Raw genomic sequence first — 22,167 nt, 5'->3', positions numbered from 1 at the left:
TTGATACAGTCGTCAGGTAGCTCCATCCAGGACCCATACTCATGCAGGTTCAATCCGAGCCCGGGCAAGCAGTAAGCTGAGAGACCATGCGAGGTAATATCTCCTGTGTGGTGATCTCACCTGCATAAACTAGTAGAGTCTCTTACGGGTCGCGAGACATTGACAGCCTAGGCTCCGGAAGGGGGAACTGCAAATATCCAATTCCAGCTTTTTGTTGGCAAATGACAACCAATCCTCAGTCTCCACAGCGTTCTGACCAAGATTGTAACATAGTAACGATTGCCAAGGCATCTATCCATATGTGTGAATGGAACGGTCAGAACTGCAAGCTGTTAATCTCCTTAAAAGACACTGGCTCGTCCCAAGTGGTTTTGTCCTGGTCGTTGAAGCATTGCTGTCGACCCGAAGAACACGATGCCTCATCACGAGGATGTCGAGTTCAAGACCATGGACGGTCTTACCTTACGAGGATGGCTTTATCCTGCGGCTCAGAAGGGACCGGCTATTATCGTGACTCCTGGTGTACGATCTCACCCTCATCCCCGTTATTGCTTTGGCAATCCCCCATGATAAAATGCTTACATTCTAGCCAGTTCAACTTTACAAAGGAGATGTTTATTGCTGAGATTGCCGAATATTTTCAGCAGGCGGGTTTCACAACACTCACCTACGACCCTCGGTCTATAGGTCAAAGCGATGGATCACCGCGCAATAACATCGATCCCTCTCGTAATGCGGCCGACTATCATGACGCTCTGAGCTTTCTCAAAACCCATCCACTAGTGGACCCATCATGTATTGCCTTTTGGGGGTTTTCCTTCAGCGGAATGGTGGCTTTGACGGCTGCTGCCCTTGACAAGCGGGCTAAGGCGGTGGTCGCTGTCTGCCCACTAAGTGTGTTTGAATATCCCCCCGAGAAATGGCCCGGGGTGTTATCCAAGGCCATGAAGGACCGGGAGTCACAGCTTGGGGGTAATAAGCCCTTTTACATTCCAATGATCACCGATACGGGCGAGAACCCCGCAGGCTTCGGCTCGGGGATCGATCAGGAAGGCTTCAATCTGATCATCGGAGCCAAGTCTCTGGTTCCCAATTTTGAACTGCCGACCACCCTTCAAAGTTACTATCACATCGCCGCATGGCAGCCCTTAGGGCTGATGCCTTTCGTGTCGCCAACCCCGGTCATGGTGGTCACCCCGGAACTCGACCTCGTTTCGCCAGCCATAAAGCAGAAGAATCTAATCTTTGATAAGTTTGATGGATCCAAGCGGCATTTGGTGGTGCCTGGGAAAGGACATATGGATGTTTTGAGTGGAAATGACTTTGGGCTAGTCCTGGATGCGCAGGTGGAGTTCTTGCGTGGCATTTTCAGTGTGTGAGAGAGGAGTGGAGATTTCAAATGGTACTTTAGGATCTCTCTTTAATAAACAAGAACCTACAAGATCCTTCGATCTGAGAGCAATAAAACATTAAACCCTGTTGTTAAAATTGAGGTCCTCATTGTGGGATGTAGAGTACTACGAGTACTACGGCGATCAGGAAATCGCTTGGGCGGCCAGGTCTGAGTTTCCTCCCCCTTTGTCACCCTTTATTGAGCAATTTACCCTGGTCTCTGCTACCCTTGAAAAGGAAAGTAAAATGAAGCTTGTTATGCACATACAAATTTCATACATCTCCGTTTCTGTGATGGTTTAAACTACACCGGATGATACATCTCTATCTAAAAATAGAGATACACAATTTTATATAGATGAAGAGCTCCATTTTACAAAGTGCTGTTTAAGCCACTACGGAAATGGAGCATAATAGTTGGTTGTTTATACGGAGTAGTACAATATATAAAGAGGCCTAGAATGGTCTAAAACCAGATATGATTCAGGCATATTGTGAAGGTCAAAATAAGGTATCAAGGCACCAATAATTATATCTCTGGGTACTACCTAGGTATGATGAATCCCTTCCAAGTAATAACAATCGGCTCCAGTCTGAACCAATCCCGTATACTCCGTACAAGCTACACTATTTAAAAGAGATAAATGAGAGAAAAAGAAAATACAATCTTGCCAAGAAAGTTCGAGTTTTCGTAGGTCCTTAGCTACCTCGCGGCCCTGCGGCAAATGTCAGCTCTGGCGAGAAGGGACGCTAATTCAGGCACGCCACCAGTAATAAATACGGTATTATTTCAAATGCATACAACCAATCCAATAGAGAAAATAGTGTGAGTTACATACTAGTGGTGGTGTAATATTAATTATTGGTATTGGTATTGGTATTACAGGACAAAAGAAAAAGCAAGTAGGGGGCGTTTGCATTAGCGTCCCTTCTCGCCCGAACTGACATTTGCCGCAGGGGTATCATCACTGATCAGGGATATCATCGATATTCACCTGGGAACTCCCATGCAAGTAATCCCCGCATGTAATGTCAGCTGCTAATCTCCACAGTATCTGGACCCTGGATGTTGGGTTTTAGCACGCATTGTACTTAGGGAAAGACATGGAATCACAGAAGAGCCCTACGGACAGCAGCATTGCCGAAGTAAATCAACGCGAGCCGCATTCAAGATAAGATCGAAGAATTATTGGCGTGTGTGATTGCAAAGCTTCATACTCGACACCACATTCGTTTCCGTTCTCATGGTTTCTCTCCCTTCTTTCCAAGCCAAATGGGCCCTCGCGCTAGCTCTCCTTTCATTGTATCCCGATCTTTTAACAGCGAAAGTCATCTCCCACGGCTCTGCCTCTTGTCGATACATCCCGGGTGATGCAGGTTGGCCTACGGAAATCCAATGGCAGGCGCTCAATGTGACCGTCGGCGGTCACCTCATCGCAACAAACCCCATTGCGCACGTATGTCACGATCCAACCTACTCTGCGGCTGAGTGTGAAAATCTCCGAGAAGCATGGGGTACTCCAAATCTGCAGTGTGTATCATTCCTCCTCTTATCCCCCCTCGGAATGAGACCATAAGTTGATGACAATAATCCTGTCAGAGTCCCAGAGCCGGCGGAGATTCTGGCCCCATACTTTCTGAACCAATCCTGCGACCCCTATACGGCCAGATCCAGACCCTGCTTGCTCGATAACTACGTGAGCTATTCAATCAATGTCACCGGAGTGGCCGATGTGGTGGCAGGGGTTCAATTTGCGGAAGCCCATAACATCCGCCTAGTGATAAGAAACACTGGCCATGAGTGCGCGCCCTGTAAGATTCTTTTAGTGCACTTGACCAGGTAACTAATCTATTTGACATTACAGTTTTCTTGGGAAGTCTACCGGGAAGGGTGCCCTTGCGCTGTGGACGCATGACTTTAACGACATCGATATTCTCGCCAACTATAGCAGCAGCTACTATCAAGGTCCAGCAATGAAGATGGGAGCCGGAGTCATGGGGGGCGATGCCTCGCTGGCAGCCAGTAAACAAGGCTATCGGATGGTGGTCGGCTTGTGTCCAACCGTTGGGGTGGCGGGAGGATACACACAGGGAGGAGGACACTCTCTTCTGACGGGGTCGTACGGGCTGGCCGCTGACAACGTGCTCGAATGGGAAGTCATCACTGCGGACGGAACCCATCTGGTTGCCACGCCCACCAGTAATTCTGACCTATTCTGGGCCCTCGGTGGTGGAGGGGGAGGTACCTATGGTATCGTAATCTCAATGACGGTCCGGCTGTTTGAGGAGGGCTCTGTGGGTAGTGCGTCTTTAATCTTCAGCAGCACCACGACCAACGGAACGGATGCATTCTGGGAGGCCGTGGACGTGTTTCAGTCCCATCTCACAAGGATTGTTGATGACCACGGTATCGTGGTGGCATACGTGCTGGGCAATGAAACCTTGAACCTCTACGTGGCGACCGCGCCCAATCGCACGGCGGAGCAAGTCGGGGAGATTTTCGCGCCAATGACCGCGGCGTTAGCCACGCGCGGACTCTCAGCCAATGCCATCAGTTTTACCACTACCGTCGCCGACACATACCGCAACCATTATCTAGCTAATCTAGAACCTGTGTTCGCGACGGCGCGATCGGAGCAGATCACATCAGGGCGCATGGTGTCGCGTGAGAACATGGCAACCAACAGTTCAGGTGTTACTGCGGCCATGCGCACGGCCACGGCCGGTGGCTCTGCGAGTCTGCTCTGCTTGGCGTTTAACACTCTGAAGGGCGTCGCCTCGGTCGCGAACACCGCCATCCAGCCCGCCTGGAATACAGCGCTAGTGAGCTGCGTGCTTTCCCAGGCATGGGACAGGACGATGCCATGGGAATATATGCTTGAGCAACAGGAACATCTCACCACCGTCGTGGATCCGGCCCTGAAGGCGGCAACCCCTGGATCAGGAACGTACCTGAACGAAGCCAACTTCCAGGAGCCGGACTGGCAAGCTACATTTTACGGCACTAATTATGCCCGATTGAAATCAATCAAGGCAAAGTACGATCCAAAGGACTTACTATATGGCCTCACTGCGGTGGGTAGTGAGGCGTGGGAGGCAGATTCGGATGGACGACTCTGCCGAACAGACGTATGATAATTCCGGCTTAATACTGGGGTCATGAATCCTATGAATTAGACTCACTATAGATAGGTCATGGTTTCTTTTTACCTTGAATTATCTAGATTGGCACTCCATAGCTATCTAGATACTCATATATCCTATATAACTTGTGGTGTTATACGAGGGGGCTGAACCGCCGTAGATACGGGCAATTTGGAAAGATATCACAATTGAAATAGAACAAACGGGACACCTCATGATCTCTCCAGTCCCGATCGCCTTCGTTTTAGATTTTGAGTCTTTGACAAATGAAATACATTGTAGTATAACATTGGATTGTAGAACAGTCTAATCCCTTCGTACCTGGGAGTTGAAGTTATTTTTATGGGTCCATTTCCACACATCTACCTCTCACTATGAAATAAGGATTTGTAATAGATTCATAGGGATAGAACCGCAAGAAGAATTAGGATGAGCGATGATAGTGCTGAGTACAGGATTCTCTCATATTCCATTGATTGAAAGCAGCCCGGATTAAAATGTCATTCAACGAGACTGCGAGACAACATTCTGCACGTCGTGTGTAGGAATATGTGATCGAGGTATCAAATTGCATTAATCTCGCTAGTTCGGACTTGCGTAGGAGTTCAAGATTCTTGGCACACAAGAATTTTGACGCATGTAAGAATTGGCATCTGCAAGAGTTGGCGTATATATATACCTCTGAATTAGGGTTAACATCATAAGAGTCCAATACAATGTTGACCGCGAAGAATTAACTTGGGTTTTCAGCGCCCGACCATCCTGCCTAATGATCAAGTATATTTGTAGAAATCAATTTACGAATTAGCCAGACCTACATCATGAAAAGGTCACATTATAATTGAAAAGTCAGCACTGCTGCAGGTCAGCGGGCTGACTATGGAGGGAATCCCACCCGCGTCGACGGAGTTTCACATTTCACCAGTGAGACGTGTTGATCGTCCCCCATTTTACCAATGTACAAATCCGGAAATGACACGAGGTGAGGCGTGGTCTCCGTTCGTCCAGACAGGGGTCAGACAGGGGTCAGACAGGGGTCAGGCAGGGGTCAGCGTTAGCTTACAATGCAGATATTGCTTTCTCCGACTTCTTCAATCATCCATGTTGCTTATTCGCATTATCAGCGCCTGGATTACATGTACGGTCAATACGGATTCTTCCGGGTGTGTGAGTGTCGTTGTACGAGCGTGGCAGCGAGGAATTGATCTTCTCGGTGTCCAGCCCACCATTTCAGTAAGATAATCTCTCTGGGCACTATATGAGAACAACCAAATGACTCCGCGGTGTTTCTCAACTTGATCAATGCTACGAAGGTTTTCCATCCCTGTTACCTAATAGCTAGTCATCCAGATGCAGAGCGCTCATCCTTTCCAAAGCCGGGTTCTTCAATGGATACCAATGCAGGAATCTTTCAACGGATGGACAATTCCTTGCCTATTGGTCGGCGCATGGGTAGCCTACAGCTCTTGGCTGGGGATCTACCGCCTATTCCTAAGCCCTTTGGCTAAATTCCCGGGTCCTAAGCTAGCCGCTCTCACGCAATGGTACGAAGCATACTTTGATATGGTCAAGAAAGGTGGCGGTCAATTCCCTTTCGAAATCAAGCGGATGCACGACAAATATGGTCCCATTGTTCGTATAAACCCCTTCGAGCTTCACGTCGACGATCCAGACTTCTACGATGTGATCTACGCGACCAATAAGGCATACGACAAAATGGAGCACTTCCAGCACCGTTTCAACGTGCCCCTGGCTACTTTTAGCACGTCTGACTCAGACGAGCATCGCATTCGCCGGGCGGCGATCAGCCCCTTCTTCTCCAAGAGTCGGGTCCGAACCCAAAACGAACGAATCCAACAGCTCGCCTCCGCCATCTCCCAGCGACTGACTACGGAGTATGCCGGGCAGAACAAGCCTCTGGACGTGGCTAACATGTGGGGTTGCTACACAGCGGATGTCATTATGGATATTGTCTTTGCGCGCCCCAAGCACTTTTCACGGTACCCGGACTTTGAGTCCCCATTCACACTCGCCATTCGCAACATGTCGAGCTGGGCTCATGTCACTCTGCATTTTGGCTGGATTTTGACCATAATGAACCAATTTCCGGACGGAGTTGCCAAGGCCCTGTTTCCTCCATTCAGACCAATTATTGAATTCAAAGAAGTGAGTAGGCCCGTAATGAGCTACACGCTAAAGCAAACCCCCGAAGCTGATGGTTGTGCATCGAACTACAGGAGATGGCTAGTGAAATTACCGATATCCTAGAAGGTCGAAACGAAGCTGCCAAGGATGCTACCTATTCAACGGTCTTTCACGATCTCCTATCCTCGAGCTTACCTCCCACAGAACTACGACCAGCGCGCCTCAATGATGAGGCTGTGAGCCTAGTGGGCGCAGGAACCGAAACAACGTCATGGAGCCTAACGATTGGAACATTCCACATCGTTAATAATCCGCATGTGGCTCTGAAGCTGAAGGATGAGCTGGCCCAAGCGATCCCAGATCCCAATGAGATGCCCTCTTGGACAGAGCTGGAGAAGCTTCCGTATCTGAGCGCAGTGATTAAGGAAAGTAAGTTAATACCAACTTTTCTTCCACATTTGTACCCTCACATCAGTCCATCACGCTTAAGACCCTCCCAATTCCAGAGCGGAGAAATACTGAGAAGAGGAACACGATCAAAGGCTAACATGGACATCCGTTTTGCTATGTGTATAGTGCTTAGGATGGCGTTTGGCGGCGTTGAGCGCCTCCCTCGAATCAATCGACATGGGACATGGACCTATGCAGAGTGGAAGATCCCCGCAGGAACCCCCGTGGGCATGGATCAGTATCATATGCACATGAATAAGGACATATACCCCGACCCGACAACTTTCCGGCCGGAGCGGTGGTTGGGAAACCCCAGAGCCCCCCACGGTGAGAAGCCCTTGACCCATTACCTAACACCATTCGCCAGAGGCACTCGTATGTGCACCGGCCTTAACCTGGCCTATGCGGAGATTTTCATCGGGATAGCCACTATTTTCAGGCGGCATGAGTTTGAATTGTTTGAAACGAGTAGGCGGGATGTGGACTTTTACGCGGAGAACCTTAAGGCGACGCCGTGGCCGGGAAGTAAAGGGGTTCGCGTTTTGGTGAAAGAACTCAGATAACAAGGAGGGGATGGAAGCACATTAGAGTTCAACGAGGGAAAATGGCGATAACCAGCTGTTCGAGTCTAGATCAAGATTCAAGAGTCAGAATTACAATCAACCACTATCACAAACCAAGACAACAATACCGAGACTCTCTTTTCTAAGCGCAAGAATTCTCTAATAATATCCCGGGGATCCTTGGGCTCTATCAAACACTGGTGCGATGTGCCGCACTGTTCACCTCTCATCCCTAACGTTTCTTCCGGTGGCTGAGGATGGTATCCACGACAATAGTATAACCCGCACTAACTGCCAGGAACAGTGGCGACTTCCCATCCTCATCACACATCTCATTATCAGCCCCATTATCTAGCAGCAACCCGACAGCTGCTTCGTGGCCCTGCTCGGCTGCGAAATGCAATGCAGTGCGTCCCTGTGCGTCACACTCATTAACGCCTGCCTGATGCTCTAACAGGGTCTGAAGCATACTGCAGTTCCCGTTCCGAGCTGCGACATGCAAAAGAGGCATCAGTGACATTTTGTCGGTCCGTGATGATTTGATATGATACTGTGGATTGTGTTGATGAGATGGTTGGACAAGCCCGATTTGGGAAGAAGTAGTCGGGTTGTTGTCCCTAGAGGTCGCTGGTATGCTGCAGTTGCTGCAGCCTTTTTCCATTGGGGATGTATCGCCCATGAGGGGAGCAGCAAAGGAAGGAAATAACGATGAAGACATCGTAGCACTTGCGCTAGGCTGGTAGGGTGGGACCACAGCAGGACTATACTCTCCCTGGGAAATCACATTGGAGAAGGTATGGGAGCTGCCAGGCAGTACTTGTTTGACATGTAACGGGTTGACCAGAGCTTCTGGCCAATGAAAAGAATTTCCAGAGTCTCTGCACGGGGGGAAGTAACTTGTTCTGTTCCCCGGGGTTCTCGGGTGGATGCATAGGTCTATAGCTTCCGCTGTGGAGCTATTGTTGTGATAATGGGGATTGTTTGCTGTGCTATTGGGAGCGTGACACGGCTCAGAGTACCTAGCTTGGATTTCAGATCCGCTCCAGCTGGCTGATTCGGTCTCTATAGACACTTTGTCGCTTTCTGTGTAGGTCGTACAGAGATCTATAGGTTCATCGTCCCAGCTCCAGATGTTTTCATTTGCGTGCTTTTGCTTCTGCTCCTGTTTCTTCTCTATCAAGAATCAAAACTCAGTTCTATCTCTGATTTCTCGGTCGTCGTTCCACGCAGGAATTAGCTTACCTCGGTATCTCCGTTGGGCCAGCCTGTTTTGCAGTCGACGGCGTTCTGTTGAAGTGGAGGAATCCAAATATAGCTCCATGAGTTGCAATTGACCCAAATCCATGATGAATTTCAGCCTCAATGCGCGCTCCGCTTTTGTGGCAAACAACGATTGAGGTTGAGGGGGGATTACAATGACTTCGCGGTCAATGGCAAGAGACATTCACCACGTTGAGCTACTTATCACAAATCTGATATTGATCTGCCATCTTGGCCATTCTCTATAACTCACTGTCACTGGTCCCCGGTGGTTTCTTTCTTTCGTAATTGAATTTCAGGATGAGGACAACATCCATGGATTCCTATTGGCAGTTTAGCCTGGCTGTTCCTGGATGTTTAATACTCTGTACTTATCATTAGCGCCACGCTTTCCTTCAAATTGGAGGTCCGTGTGTTCCCTAATACCCTGCGATCCCCCTATGTTCTATTTACTAGAATGTCTTCTCGGTCTGCTGTCATTCAAAGGTGCGCTGGGCTAATGAAGCACCGGTCCCATTCCTAAGTAATCAAAATTTTAACGTGGTAGATTCAAAATTTTCCAATCAGGTTGAGTTCCTTAAGTATAGGGAGGGGGGAGGGGTCTAGTTTCCGCTTAATCTTCACGGTCACACTACAATTATAGTTATATCAATGGATGTAGAATGCGGATGAAGCTAAGGTCTAAGGGTGTTTTTTTTTTAAATCTTTTTTCTCCCACCCCTGTTTCTTATTGTCAAAACAAGTTTCATCGTATTTTAAGTATTAGAAAGGGTTGTAACTACAGGGTTCAAATTGTGCAAGTCTTTTTTTGATGGGGCGACAGGGGGGTGCATACGAAGGGGCATAGCCCTCATTTTGATGGCTTGGTGTTTGATTTTAAACATGGAGTCTATCTTAGTTTAGACCGCTGCTTGGCGTCTCTACAACTGTGCCAAATGCCCAGGACACCTCCGTGCATTGGTGCGCCTTGGAAGATACCAGTTTTCACCAGACGAAAGGACTTTCATTAAAGAACTGTAGTTTTAGCCATTTGAACCGTTATCCTCGTAACTAGCCGATGTCTACTATTTTCGCTTTGATCTAGTCCACGCTATACTTAGGCAGAAAAGGGTAGGGTAGCCCTTACAGCCAGGAGTATACGCGTCAATCGTTGTGAATTTCCGTCATCAAAGTAGATATCTCCTCGATCTAGTATTCACGTTGTGGGGTGATGATGGTATTTGTATATAGTGCTAGGAGTTAGAGATAGGGCTCTCTATTGAGCGGGTTATAGTGGACAATCATTTTGGACAAAAGCTAGACCAGTAAGGATCTCAATTAGAATATCTATACTAATTCTAGATATTCAATTTATATAGGCTCGTGTTTTAGCTACACGAGGCTCAAGATCTTTGTGAGTCACTCGGCAAATGAGAGCTAACTAACTATAGACAACACTACAATTAGCCCGAGGTTAGCCTGTGTACGATTCTGTTCACCCACCGGATTGTCACTATATATATCTATTATATGACCTACCTATATAAAAGCTACTTAGGTACCTTTACTGACCCTCCAACTAGACAAAGAAAAACAAAGGCACAAATATGTAATGCAAGTCTAGCTTATTTACTTTACTTACTCCGTACTAACTGTCGATAATATGGAAGAATGATAATAAATTTAAAACGACACTATATATGGAATTATATGTAGAATGATACTAGGCCCTTTCCTTTTATTTTCGTATATTTAATATTTCTTACTAAAGCTTTCTTAAATGGAATAGAATTCCTTTACACTATGCATATTTTCTCATATCATCTCTAAGTAGTTCCAGGGTGGATAAAACTTGAATGATAGCTACGAAGTACCTATGTGTTCTTCGTATGGGCAGTATGGACAAGTTATACAAGAGATATAAAATTTCTAGACCTGGTATCTATATACGTAAAGTGATAAAAAGAGACCCTACGATGGGCGCTCCGCTTAAAGATATCTAGATCGGAGGCCGGTAAGCCCGAACAAGGGAGGAGGGAAGAAGTCTATTGTTGTGATGGACTAGAAGGGGCTGTAGGTAGTTATCAAGCAATATCCTTAGATATGTTAGAATACCTCTGTTCCATATGCACTGAGAATTTCCTTTTCTGGTTAGTTTTACCATTTTAGGTTTAACTTCCAACACGCATGTCAACTCGGCAGCCAATCGGCAGTCAATCGGATATTAAAATGTCAAATTGTCAATGCTTCCAAGATTCCTTTGGATATGCCCAATATCCCTACTAGATTAGTTAATTACTAATTCAATGGAAATTAGTTAGTTACAGTCCCGGGGATATCTGTGGACTTTTAAGTTGAAAAATCTTGGCTAAATATCGACAACGTCTTGGCACTTGGCACTCCATCCATTCCGCCAGTGATAGATCTCATAGTTTCACGTGGCTCACCACGTCCCTGAACCATACAACCGGGAACTGGGTATTTTCTGTACATATTAAGACATGTTCCTGCCGATCCTGGCGAGCTGTAAGGTCATGCCGTTGTTGGTCATTCCGATTCGCTGATCATAACAAACGCCAGGTTAAATGTTGGATGCCGCGAGGTGGCTGTGACTATGTTATACCTTCAAAATGGAAACCAGCGTAAATTTTTTCTTATATATGAGCCAGTAAAGCACCTGTTAGATTGTAGTCACTAAGGCAATCCCAGCAGTTTGACTTCTCAATTTCTTCTTACCTTCCAGTTGACTCGTTTCTGCCGAAATGAAGCTCTCCTGGTCTCTCGTGCTGTCATCTGCAGCCGCAGCCACTGCGAGCTACTCGGGCAATCTGAACTACCGCAGTCCGTCTGAGCACCATCCAGGACTCGGTGTCTCCATTCACCGTGTTGCGAAGCGCGGGGTCCCCGGATCGTCCTTTGACCCATCCAAGTTGCACTTCACCCATGGCGTTGCTTCTGGAGATCCCTATGCAGACTCGGTGATTCTCTGGACTCGCTGCTCGCCAACTTTCGATGATGTTCACTCAAATACCTCTACGCATGGTGTTGTTCCATTGTACAACCCAGTCCCGATCTACTCAGGGAATGAAGATGCAGAGCAGGTGGCCGTGTCGAATGCCCCTGTTTGCTTGGATTACAAGGTCTCTAAAGATGAGAGCTTCAAGCACATTGCAGCAGAAGGCACCGTGTATACCAGTTCCGACATTGACTATACTGTTAAGGTAAGCAGGCTATTTATGGATCGTAAACTAGGGAAAGTCGCTGATTGAATTACCAGGTCGAAGCATCCAAGCTGAAGCCATTCACCACCTATTTCTACCAGTTCCAAGTTTGCAATTCGGACAACAAGAGCCCGGTTGGAAGAACTAAAACTGCTCCCGATTCGAAGAAGGAGGTCGAGCAGGTCAACCTGGCCGTTTACTCTTGTGCCAACTTCCGTATGTCTCCGCATTGTGTCTATGTGTGTTCGTGTATTGACAGAAAATATAGCATTCGGTTTCTTCAATGCCTACGGACACTCTGTGCGCAAGGATTCCGTGGACTATGTCGTCCATCTCGGGTAAGTGGTGCTTGATATTTGCATGAGACCTCAGACTGATTGTGTAGTGATTACCTCTACGAATACAAGAATGGTGACTAGTAAGTGGAATTAACTCGAGAGTGTCGACAACATCAGCTAAGATTCACTTAAGTGGCTGGGGTAACAGCATGGGACGCATCCCTCTGCCGGACCGAACCATCCTCACCCTTTATGACTACCGCAAGCGCCTTGCCACCTACAGAACCGACTTGGATCTGCTTGCCAGTCATCAGAACTTTGCTTGGATCCCTGTCTGGGATGACCACGGTATGGCCCTATCGCATTCACAAAAGACCTGTTTGGGTTCTAATTGCAGCAGAGGTCGCCGATAACACCTACCGGGATGGCTCTTCGGAGCTCAAGAACGACGAAAAGTCATTTATTCAGGACGGAGGTGTCTCCGTTGACCAGCGTAAGATGAACGCCGTCCGTGCTTACTTCGAATGGATGCCTATCAGGTGAGTCGTCCGTGACTAGTGCCAAGTGGTACGTGCTAACCGAGCCTAGACAAGTCGAGATGGACGATAACCTTCGCATCTGGAGAAACTTCAAGCTTGGAAAATTGGTGGACCTGATCATGCTGGACACCAGACAATACGACCGCTCCATCACCGATACCTACGATAACACTAACTACATCGACGAGATCAAAGATGATGCCGGCCGCACTCTGATGGGAAGCCGTCAGGAGAACTGGCTGCAGCGTAACCTGATTGAGTCAGCCAACCGTGGTGCTCACTGGCGCATCCTCGGCAGCCAAATCAGTATGCCTTTCTTGACCCAAAACTTGCAAAGTTAGCTTATACTAACAGGATTATTGCAGTTTTCTCTCAGTTGAACATGTCAGCCACTATGGGCGCCGAACAACCACTGAACCTGGATGCTTGGGATGGTTATATGGCGAGCAAGAACAGAACCTTGCAGACTCTCTACGACAACAAAATTGGAAACAACATCGTCATTGCGGGAGATACCCACGTCAACTGGGTCAGCGATCTAGCCTGGCTCGACCACACCCCTTACGACGCCAGCACTGGGTCTGGCGCCATCGGTGTGGAATTCGGTGGAACGGCCGTCAGCTCTCCTTCCTCATTCGGACAGAACACCACTATTCCTGCGGCAAACAATATCTCCCAGATCGTTGCCACTGACAGTGAGTCCCTGCAGTGGTCTGAGGGATACTACCGTGGATACTTTGAGCTCCACATCACCCCAGAGCAAGTCAAAGCTCATTTCTTCGGCTTGCCTACCACCAAGGAGCGCGACTTTGGAGAGATCTCCCTGGCCAACTTCACTGTTAAGAGTGGCGAGAACCATTTGCAACGGAACTCGGCCAATGCGGCCGCTGGCGGAATCGTGGAGAACGGGTTCCTCAAGAATGGAAAGGTCGTGCAGAGTGGCATGGTCCACGATACTAAGACCGGTCGTTACTATTCGAACTAGTATGGTAATGTTTGAATGGGATGGTAGAGAGAGAGGGTTGTAACAGCACCAACTGTACTCCCCATAAATAAAACGCTTACAGCATATATCTTTCAGGTACAGCAGAATTGAAAACAGTTTACCCCGAGTCACTCGCCCTGTGTTTGTTGCCCGTATCTGATACCGCACGAGTCTATCTCGATATTATTATTAGCCATAAGCAATGCTTCCCTCAGAGTACAACACACCTAGATATTAAACTGCCGCCAATCCAAACAGGGATTAGTGTGGTCTCGGAGACGGGCCGGCAAACAACCTTGGATACTTCCAAGGTTGGAATCTTAAAAGCGTGAGCCAATGAACTGACTCCCCATATAAACTGGCACCCCTGTGGTAGCTCGTCTGTCTCCTTCCTTGCCATGGCATACGACCCTGCGAGGACAAAATAATAAAAGGGGCCCGAAGGCCTAGCTGATTTTCATTGGATGATGATGCTTGTGGAGAGGGTGAGCTTACCTAAGATATTTACGTAGCCCTGAAGGGCTTCCAATTCCAAGCTTCATAACTAACTACCTGATTTATGGGCATTTGCTTCAGCAATCTCCTCATTCTTCATTCCTGTGCTCTTGTAGCTCTATCACAAATTGACCTGTTAGGTCATGCAAAGAAATCGAATTGTGACCTGTGACGTGGCCATGCAGGAGCAGTCAAAAATAGACACAGCTACTCCAGCCCCTCCAGGGCTGCAGTGCAAGGCGCAGCAAGGCGAATCATATGCGATGAAAAGGCGCCCTTCAGACATGGTCAAGTGATTACGGGGACTCTAACTAAACGTCTCGCAATGGGGGGTTCTCCCTGGCGATACGTTCCATTTCAGTTTTTTTTTTTTTTTTTTGGTCCAATCTGTATATATTCGCTTTGATCTAATACCCAAGACGTTGAATTAGATCCCATTGACAAAAGAACTCGGCCTCCTTTGGCGTGTAGCGAGAATGAGGTTTATATCGCGACGACGGGTTCCAGCCGAAAACCAGGATAATTCAAAAACCTTCCCGTCTGGTATTGAACCGTTCTATACCCCATATAATGGAGATATCGAGTACATACCTTGTTAAATCCAAAAAAGAAGGCACTAGTTAACATTATCCTTAGCATCATCTTCATTCACGGCCTTACCGGCGATCGCGATGCGACGTGGACTGCTAGTAACGCGATCGACCCCTGGCCCAAAACCCTCCTTCCACCTATAATTCCGACAGCCCGCGTCCTTACATTTGGGTACGATGCAAATGTCGCCGACTGGAAAGGAGTTGTGTCGCAGAGTCGTATCGCAAACCATGCGGGGAATCTGCTAACCGCTCTCTCAACGTACCGAGAGAACGACGACACGGTAGGACGTCCAGTTTTGCAGATACGGCAGCATACTGAAGCATGTAGAATGAACGACCAATTATATTTGTCTGCCATAGCTTAGGAGGGTTGGTCTGCGAGGATGTGAGATGGATACCCCACTTTGGTTATAGGGGCTGCTCTAATACCCCAGATAGGCCTTGCTCACATCGAACCAACGCCCAGAGCGACACCTCCGTAATATCATCCATTCCACCCAGGGTATTATATTTCTCGGCACACCGCATCATGGATCTGGCCTTGCTAAATGGGCGGAGGCCTTATCACGATCTATCGGCCTCGTCAAAAAGACGAATTCCAAAATAGTCGGTGTCCTCAAACGTGATTCGGAGGTACTCGCGCGGATTCAAGACGGCTTTCACACAATGGTCAAGGCACGAAGTGCACAAAGTTTGCCGCCGATTGAAATCACTTGCTTCTACGAAGAAATGCCTTTGCCGGGTATTGGTTTAGTGGGTTAAGCAAATCCATGATCCTCCCTGAATACTAACATCGAGGCAATAGGTTGTGCCACAGGATTCGGCGATCCTGCCAGGCTACATCCCCATCGGAATCCACAGCAATCATATGGATATGACCAAATTCGCCGGTCCCGCCGACCCTGGGTTTTTGGCTGTTTGTGGGGAGATGAGACGGTGGATCAAAGACCTAAAGCCAGGTAACAAATGCCACGCGAATCAACCACAGGCGGGCTCAACTCTGGATGAGCAGCCGGCTCCCTCCAAGCAGTACGGTGAAAACAATCGCCAGTACAATAGGTTCGGGGGCATGCAAAAGATCGAAGGCGGTTCTTACTATGAGGTCAATGGGGATCAGCATCAGCAATTCGGTACAGCCCCCATCCCCGCAGAGTTTGTGGAGGGAAAGGCGGATAGATACTTGGACCTGAGCGAATATTAACGTGGAGAATAGTGCATAATCATTTTGAAGCCAAGAAAATCGCAAAGTGTTCGTCTTATCCACTCACGGAAATTCGCAGTATCTAATATTCTTTTCTTAAGCATATCATATGATCCCATTCCCGCGAAACGATGACATGGTCGACCGCACCGCTATCGTCGCCGAGCTCGACGCCATTATGCAGGCTCCTAAATCCCGTAGCGCTGCCCTCTGGGGCCTCGGCGGATCAGGGTAAGGTTAATTGTGCTCTTCTACATAAGCTAGCTAATGATCGAAGGAAAACGCAGGTAGCGCTCGAATTCGCCTGGCGCCACATCGAGGACGGTGTGTGCTCCGTTTTTTGGGTCCACGCGGATAACCGGGCGACGTTCACACAGGACTATAAGGCTATCGCGGACAAGCTAGGTCTCCCAGACGACCTCGACGGTGAAAAGTTACTCACGGCAGTGCGCGACCGTATCGAGGGCCAGTCGCGATGGCTGATTGTTCTCGATAATGCCGATGACCTAGCAGTCTTTGGTGTCGGTCCGGCAAGGGGATCGGCGGAAGAATCGCCCAGCCTATACACTTACTTACCAAAAGGAACAAACGGGACGATGCTATGGACGAGTCGCGACGAACGGATCGTCGGTACCCTCGTCGGTGCACAGTGTGGTATCCCGGTCGGCCGTATGAGTAATGAGGAGGCGATCTGTCTCCTTGGGAATCTGAAGAACGGCAAAGGCGAACTAAGCAGTGAAGAGGACAGCGACGCAAGAAAATTGCTTGAAGAGCTCCAGTGGCTACCACTAGCCATTTCACAGGCCGGTGCATTTATGAGGCGAAGATCAATGCCAATACAGCAATATCTATCTCGACTATTAGTGGGACAGGAGCGATGGCGAGTCCTCAAAGCGGAGCAGTTCGACCGGCACCGACGGCCTGAGGTTCCGAACAGTGTTTTAGAGACGTGGAGCATATCCGTCGAGCGCATCCGGGAAGAAGACGAAATGGCGTATAGGATCCTCCAGGTCATTGCGTACGTCAACAACCAAAACATCCCGATCGAGCTTATGGCGGCAGTGGATACGCTGGGCAACGAGCGACAGGAGCCTTCGTCATTTGAGAGCCAAGACCGATTCATGGAATCTATCACGCGGCTAAGGGAATTTTCATTTCTCAGTATACGTGAAGAGGAAGAAGGGGTCGCGCAGCAGTACGAGATACATAAACTTGTGCAAGAGGCTACACGATACGGACTCAGTGTAAGGACCACGGAACACGCGGCATACTTCTCGAATGTAGCGCTCCAAGTTGTGGAAAGGCTCTTTCCTGATTCGAAGCCTGAGACGTGGCGGGAATGTGAGAAGTACGTTACCCATGCGGTGGAATTGGGCAAGTGGGCAGAGGTTTGCGAGAGGCCCATAGAGGTAGCAGATCTTTTGGGCCGGGCTTCGGGCTATTTCCACGACCGTGGTAGGTGGATAGATAAGCAGCCGGTCGATGAGAGGACGTACGAACTGCGGCAGCAGGTGCTCGGCGAGAAACATCCCGATACGATTCGGAGTCTAGGATCCCTTGCGGCTACCTACTACGCACAGGGCCGGTATAGCGAGGCCGAGCGGATGGTGGTCAAGGCCTTAGCCCTACGGCAGCAGGTACTCGGCGAGAAACATCCCGATACGATTTGGAGTCTAGGAAACCTTGCGGCTACCTACTACGCACAGGGCCGGTATAGCGAGGCCGAGCCGATAGAGGTCAAGGCCTTAGCCCTACGGCAGCAGGTACTCGGCGAGAAACATCCCGATACGATCCGGAGTCTAGGAAACCGTGCAACTATCTACTACGCACAAGGCCGGTATAGCGAGGCCGAGCCGATACAGGTCAAGGCCTTAGCCCTACGGCAGCAGGTGCTCGGCGAGAAACATCCCGATACGATTTGGAGTCTAGGAAACCTTGCGGCTACCTACGGCGCACAAGGCCGGTATAGCGAGGCCGAGCCGATACAGGTCAAGGCCTTAGCCCTATGGCAGCAGGTGCTCGGCGAGAAACATCCCGATACGATCCGGAGTCTAGGATCCCTTGCAACTACCTACTACGCACAGGGCCGGTATAGCGAGGCCGAGCCGATGGAGGTCAAGGCCTTAGCCCTACGGCAGCAGGTGCTCGGCGAGAAACATCCCGATACGATCCGGAGTCTAGGAAACCGTGCAGCTGCCTACTACGCACAGGGCCGGTATAGCGAGGCCGAGCCGATACAGGTCAAGGCCTTAGCCCTATGGCAGCAGGTGCTCGGCGAGAAACATCCCGATACGATTTGGAGTCTAGGAAACCTTGCAGCTACCTACTACGCACAAGGCCGGTATAGCGAGGCCGAGCCGATGGAGGTCAAGGCCTTAGCCCTACGGCAGCAGGTACTCGGCGAGAAACATCCCGATACGATTTGGAGTCTAGGAAACCTTGCAACTACCTACTACGCACAAGGCCGGTATAGCGAGGCCGAGCCGATGGAGGTCAAGGCCTTAGCCCTACGGCAGCAGGTACTCGGCGAGAAACATCCCGATACGATTCGGAGTCTAGGAGACCTTGTGACTACCTACGACGCACAGGGCCGTTATAGTGAGGCGGAGACGATGCAGGCCCAGGCCTCGGAGCTACAGAAGCAAGTTCTCCGCGGTAAAGATCCCGATGCACTTTAGAGTACATTTGCAATTTGCGGTACCAGATCGTGCAGGATGTGCTGCTCGAATGCCCGGCGTTTGATAACTGAAGAGGGAGATAGTCAACGAACTGGATGGATGTGGCGGGTCAATGGCCTCAGGGAACGATGAGACGCGTGTCGGATTCCATGGCCAAAATGGGGGCCACGGGAATGGAGGGGAATACAAGTGCGACTGTCAGTGATGGCAATACTCAAATGAAACGAATCACCAAACAGGCTCAGACAATTCAAATACCGACGAAGCATCACACAGAGAATGGCCACCGATCTATGCCATCCTCCTCAACATCAGTATTAGGCAACCAATTGAAAAAACGGCAGTCGATATCAAAAGCGAGGATGATGAAGTGCCAGGTGGGCGCAAAACCCGGATGTCTTCAGCTCCCAGACTTGGAAGCAATGTTCTCGCAGGTGCGTGCAGAAGGCGATTCTGGTGGTGTGGGACTTCGATGATGCGAGAAAGCTGGAGGGGATGAGCAGGGATTTGAGGATGCGGAGTCGATGGTGAGGGAAAGCGGACCATTTCATGAGGCGGTGATGTCAATACATCTAAGCTGTGTCACTCCTATGTAGGAATGTCCACGGGTATGCAGATTTACCGCATACGCAGGTTTAACGTATCGAATAGTACTCGCAAAAGCCATCCCCAAGCCCCAGTTTAGGGAATCCACAACTCCTACTCCCCCACCTTTCCCTTCCTCCTAAAGATGATGTAGTTACCAAAACAGATTATTCGATTAGAAATGATGTAAAGAATATGCTACTACATGTAGGAAATATGCGTAGTACTATGTAGTTATATTTTATGCGCTAAATGCTAGGAAGTCAGTTCTTTTCCTTTTCGGGTCATGTGGAGACCTCGGGGAGATTCTTTGTTTGCACGTCACCTCTTGACTCTTAACATCTTCTCACTCTCCAGCTCCTCAGTCCCCTTGTTTGGATTTAACTATACTTTGCGCTTGTATTTTATGACTACAAGCTTGCAATTATGTTCAAAAAGAAGCCTACGGTAAATGATCTCCGCCCCGCACTACCTGCCCCTCCAAGCTTTGCTAGGTTTGCAACACGCCCACTTCAAAGGACTATATGCTAATATAGAATAGATCAAAAACCTCTCTCCACTACGGTCTTCTGATCGTAGGAAGATTGCCGACCAAATCATCAATGATTACCAGGTCCCCGTCACCTCAAACCCCACCCAAGCAGACTCGTCCGAGCCCAGTACAGCATCTGCCCCCGCCTTAAGCCTTACATCGATCCGAAATTCCCTCCTGCCCGATAACACTCAGACTGCCCGTTTTACAACCACCGCTGGTCCAGACCTTCGCGAGCTTCAAGGGATCGTATATGTTGGCACGCATCCCGATGGCGATGAGCGGGTGCTATGGTTCAAGCTGGAACACGGCCCGGGGGCCGACAAACGACTATACCCAACTGTCTACACTTTATGGCACAACCCCAATTTAGTCCCATTGCTCTACACCCCGGAGTTTGTGATGGGAAAGCTCCATGGTGGAGCTGACTTAATGACACCGGGCCTGGCGAATGAACCTCCATTCCCCGAAAGGGCGGTCAAGGGCGCCATTGTCGCGGTCGCAAGTGTGGACAGACATACAGCGCCACTTTTTGTAGGCATCTGTGAGATCGATGTTTCGGCATTGGGAGACGTGCAAGGCACAAAGGGCCATGCGGTCCGTGGATTGCATTGGGAGGGTGATGAACTTTGGGCGTGGAGCTCTGCGTCACTGCCGGGTCGTCCGGCTCCAGAGTACTTGCAGGGCTGGGACGAGGATGAAACTGAGGGTGTTGAGGAACAAATGGAGGAGTTGAGAATCGAAGATAGTGGGGCTACAACCGCCTCTGGGGACATTGAAGCATCAAGCAATGACCCAACCGCGTCAGAAGAGCCCGTGACCGAAGAGGACGCACCTACAACAGAGGGTAAGTCATCCATACCCCCGTTCTTCATCACCAGCAGTTGGATTATAAAATCAAACCAACCAAGTACTGACAAGTAATAGAAATTGATGAGGCGTTCGTTAATGCTTTTGTCTACGCCCTCTACAAGCTCAAGCAGGATAATCCATCAGCAACGGACCATGGCCTTCCACTGCCAATCACAGCTTCGGCATTGATCGCCAACTTCACTACTCCTTATCTCCCTGTGTACACCCCCCACCAGGCTCAGCATTACAACATCAAAAAAACCAGTTGGAAGAACGTCAAAAAGTTCATGAAACATCTGGATAAATCAAAACTTGTCAAAACCAAGGAACGTAACGGCCAAGAAACCGTCATTTTGGATGTCGACTTTGGGGACCATCGTGTCGAGCGATTTGTACCATACAGACTGCCTTCACCGCGTGCCTTGGAGAACAGTAAGACAGCTGCACCTGAAGGCAAGAAGTCGGCTGCGCCGGATGGCTCCGACCCCTCGGTGGGCCAGACGGTTACTGTGCAAAGTTTGTATCGGCCATCAGGAAAGCTGGTGCCAACCATTTTCCCTGCTCTCGCTGCCAGCGACACAAATAACTTCTACAAATACTCCGAAGTATCCAGTCGTTTGGATCAATATCTTGAATCCCAAAATCCACCGATCATCTCAAGAGAAAACCGACGCATCATAACCCTCAACCCATTCCTTGCCAACACTATCTTCAATTCATCATCAACCGAAGATAAAGGGACACTTGCACGCGGGAAGGTCACTCGGGATGGTCTCTTTAAACGACTCATGGATGATAAAACACTGCTCTCGCCGTACCATGTGATTTTAAAGACCGGTCAAACTATTGCAGACGTCAAGCCAAAAGCAGGCACCGCACCGAAGGTCCATGTCACCCTCGAGAAGCGGACAGGTTCTAAAATCGTTACAAAAGTCATGACTCTGGAGGTCTTTGGCATTATTCCCAGTATGTTGGCACAGGAGCTACAGAAGAAGTGTGCCGGTAGCACTAGTATCACACAGGCTACTGGTGCTCCAAAGGGGATCATGGAAGTTTTAGTTCAGGGCGACCAGCGAAAGGCCATTGAGACGGCCCTTGTTCGCCGTGGACTCAAGCCGCAAATGATTGAGGTCGTGGATAAGACCAAAAAGAAGAAATGATCACCACGCCAAAGATCATTTGTTCATGTCACTGCTGGATAGAGAGCACCTTTCCTGTACAAACGATAATCAAGCATGCAGCATACTGCTAGAAATGAAGAAGGAAACTTATGAT

General features: G+C 49.0%; 8 protein-coding genes across 8 annotated transcripts; 6 read left to right on the top strand and 2 right to left on the bottom strand.

The window, feature by feature from the left end:
- Window positions 1–566: 566 nt before the first annotated feature.
- Window positions 567–1,379, top strand: fma-AT (acetyltransferase fmaC; the record flags this gene model as incomplete). The annotated part of the gene is made up of 1 exon (XM_057213713.1): window positions 567–1,379. The coding sequence occupies one exon, from the start codon at window positions 567–569 to the stop codon at window positions 1,377–1,379; it is 813 nt and encodes a 270-aa protein (XP_057075596.1).
- Window positions 1,380–2,636: 1,257 nt separating this feature from the next.
- Window positions 2,637–4,527, top strand: N7516_000990 (FAD-binding oxidoreductase; the record flags this gene model as incomplete). Its single annotated transcript, XM_057213712.1, has 3 exons — window positions 2,637–2,923; window positions 2,993–3,193; window positions 3,258–4,527. 3 exons carry the CDS (start codon window positions 2,637–2,639, stop codon window positions 4,525–4,527), a joined length of 1,758 nt encoding a protein of 585 aa, XP_057075595.1.
- A 1,407-nt stretch (window positions 4,528–5,934) lies between these two features.
- Window positions 5,935–7,694, top strand: N7516_000989 (cytochrome P450; the record flags this gene model as incomplete). Its single annotated transcript, XM_057213711.1, has 3 exons — window positions 5,935–6,702; window positions 6,774–7,110; window positions 7,258–7,694. 3 exons carry the CDS (start codon window positions 5,935–5,937, stop codon window positions 7,692–7,694), a joined length of 1,542 nt encoding a protein of 513 aa, XP_057075594.1.
- Window positions 7,695–7,926: 232 nt separating this feature from the next.
- N7516_000988 (ankyrin repeat domain-containing protein) lies at window positions 7,927–8,214 on the bottom strand (the record flags this gene model as incomplete). Its single annotated transcript, XM_057213710.1, has 1 exon — window positions 7,927–8,214. One exon carries the CDS (start codon window positions 8,212–8,214, stop codon window positions 7,927–7,929), a length of 288 nt encoding a protein of 95 aa, XP_057075593.1.
- Window positions 8,215–8,630: 416 nt separating this feature from the next.
- Window positions 8,631–9,039, bottom strand: N7516_000987 (uncharacterized protein; the record flags this gene model as incomplete). The annotated part of the gene is given in 3 exon segments (XM_057213709.1): window positions 8,631–8,756; window positions 8,767–8,867; window positions 8,937–9,039. 3 exon segments carry the CDS (start codon window positions 9,037–9,039, stop codon window positions 8,631–8,633), a joined length of 330 nt encoding a protein of 109 aa, XP_057075592.1.
- Window positions 9,040–11,695: 2,656 nt separating this feature from the next.
- Window positions 11,696–13,956, top strand: N7516_000986 (alkaline phosphatase D family protein; the record flags this gene model as incomplete). Its single annotated transcript, XM_057213708.1, has 8 exons — window positions 11,696–12,154; window positions 12,211–12,370; window positions 12,423–12,492; window positions 12,540–12,572; window positions 12,626–12,780; window positions 12,833–12,971; window positions 13,021–13,277; window positions 13,337–13,956. The coding sequence occupies 8 exons, from the start codon at window positions 11,696–11,698 to the stop codon at window positions 13,954–13,956; spliced, it is 1,893 nt and encodes a 630-aa protein (XP_057075591.1).
- Window positions 13,957–16,354: 2,398 nt separating this feature from the next.
- Window positions 16,355–18,923, top strand: N7516_000985 (uncharacterized protein; the record flags this gene model as incomplete). Its single annotated transcript, XM_057213707.1, has 2 exons — window positions 16,355–16,476; window positions 16,523–18,923. 2 exons carry the CDS (start codon window positions 16,355–16,357, stop codon window positions 18,921–18,923), a joined length of 2,523 nt encoding a protein of 840 aa, XP_057075590.1.
- Window positions 18,924–19,934: 1,011 nt separating this feature from the next.
- On the top strand, window positions 19,935–22,052 carry N7516_000984 (putative RNA binding protein Ligatin/Tma64; the record flags this gene model as incomplete). Its single annotated transcript, XM_057213706.1, has 3 exons — window positions 19,935–20,002; window positions 20,088–20,887; window positions 20,968–22,052. The coding sequence occupies 3 exons, from the start codon at window positions 19,935–19,937 to the stop codon at window positions 22,050–22,052; spliced, it is 1,953 nt and encodes a 650-aa protein (XP_057075589.1).
- Window positions 22,053–22,167: the final 115 nt, after the last annotated feature.

The sequence above is a fragment of the Penicillium verrucosum genome, assembly GCF_028828655.1.
Source record: "Penicillium verrucosum strain IBT 35672 chromosome Unknown utg000001l_segment0_segment0, whole genome shotgun sequence".
Taxonomy (NCBI): domain Eukaryota; kingdom Fungi; phylum Ascomycota; class Eurotiomycetes; order Eurotiales; family Aspergillaceae; genus Penicillium; species Penicillium verrucosum.
The sequence above is the reverse complement of the archived record's forward strand: the minus strand, read 5'-3'. Positions and strand labels throughout refer to the sequence as shown.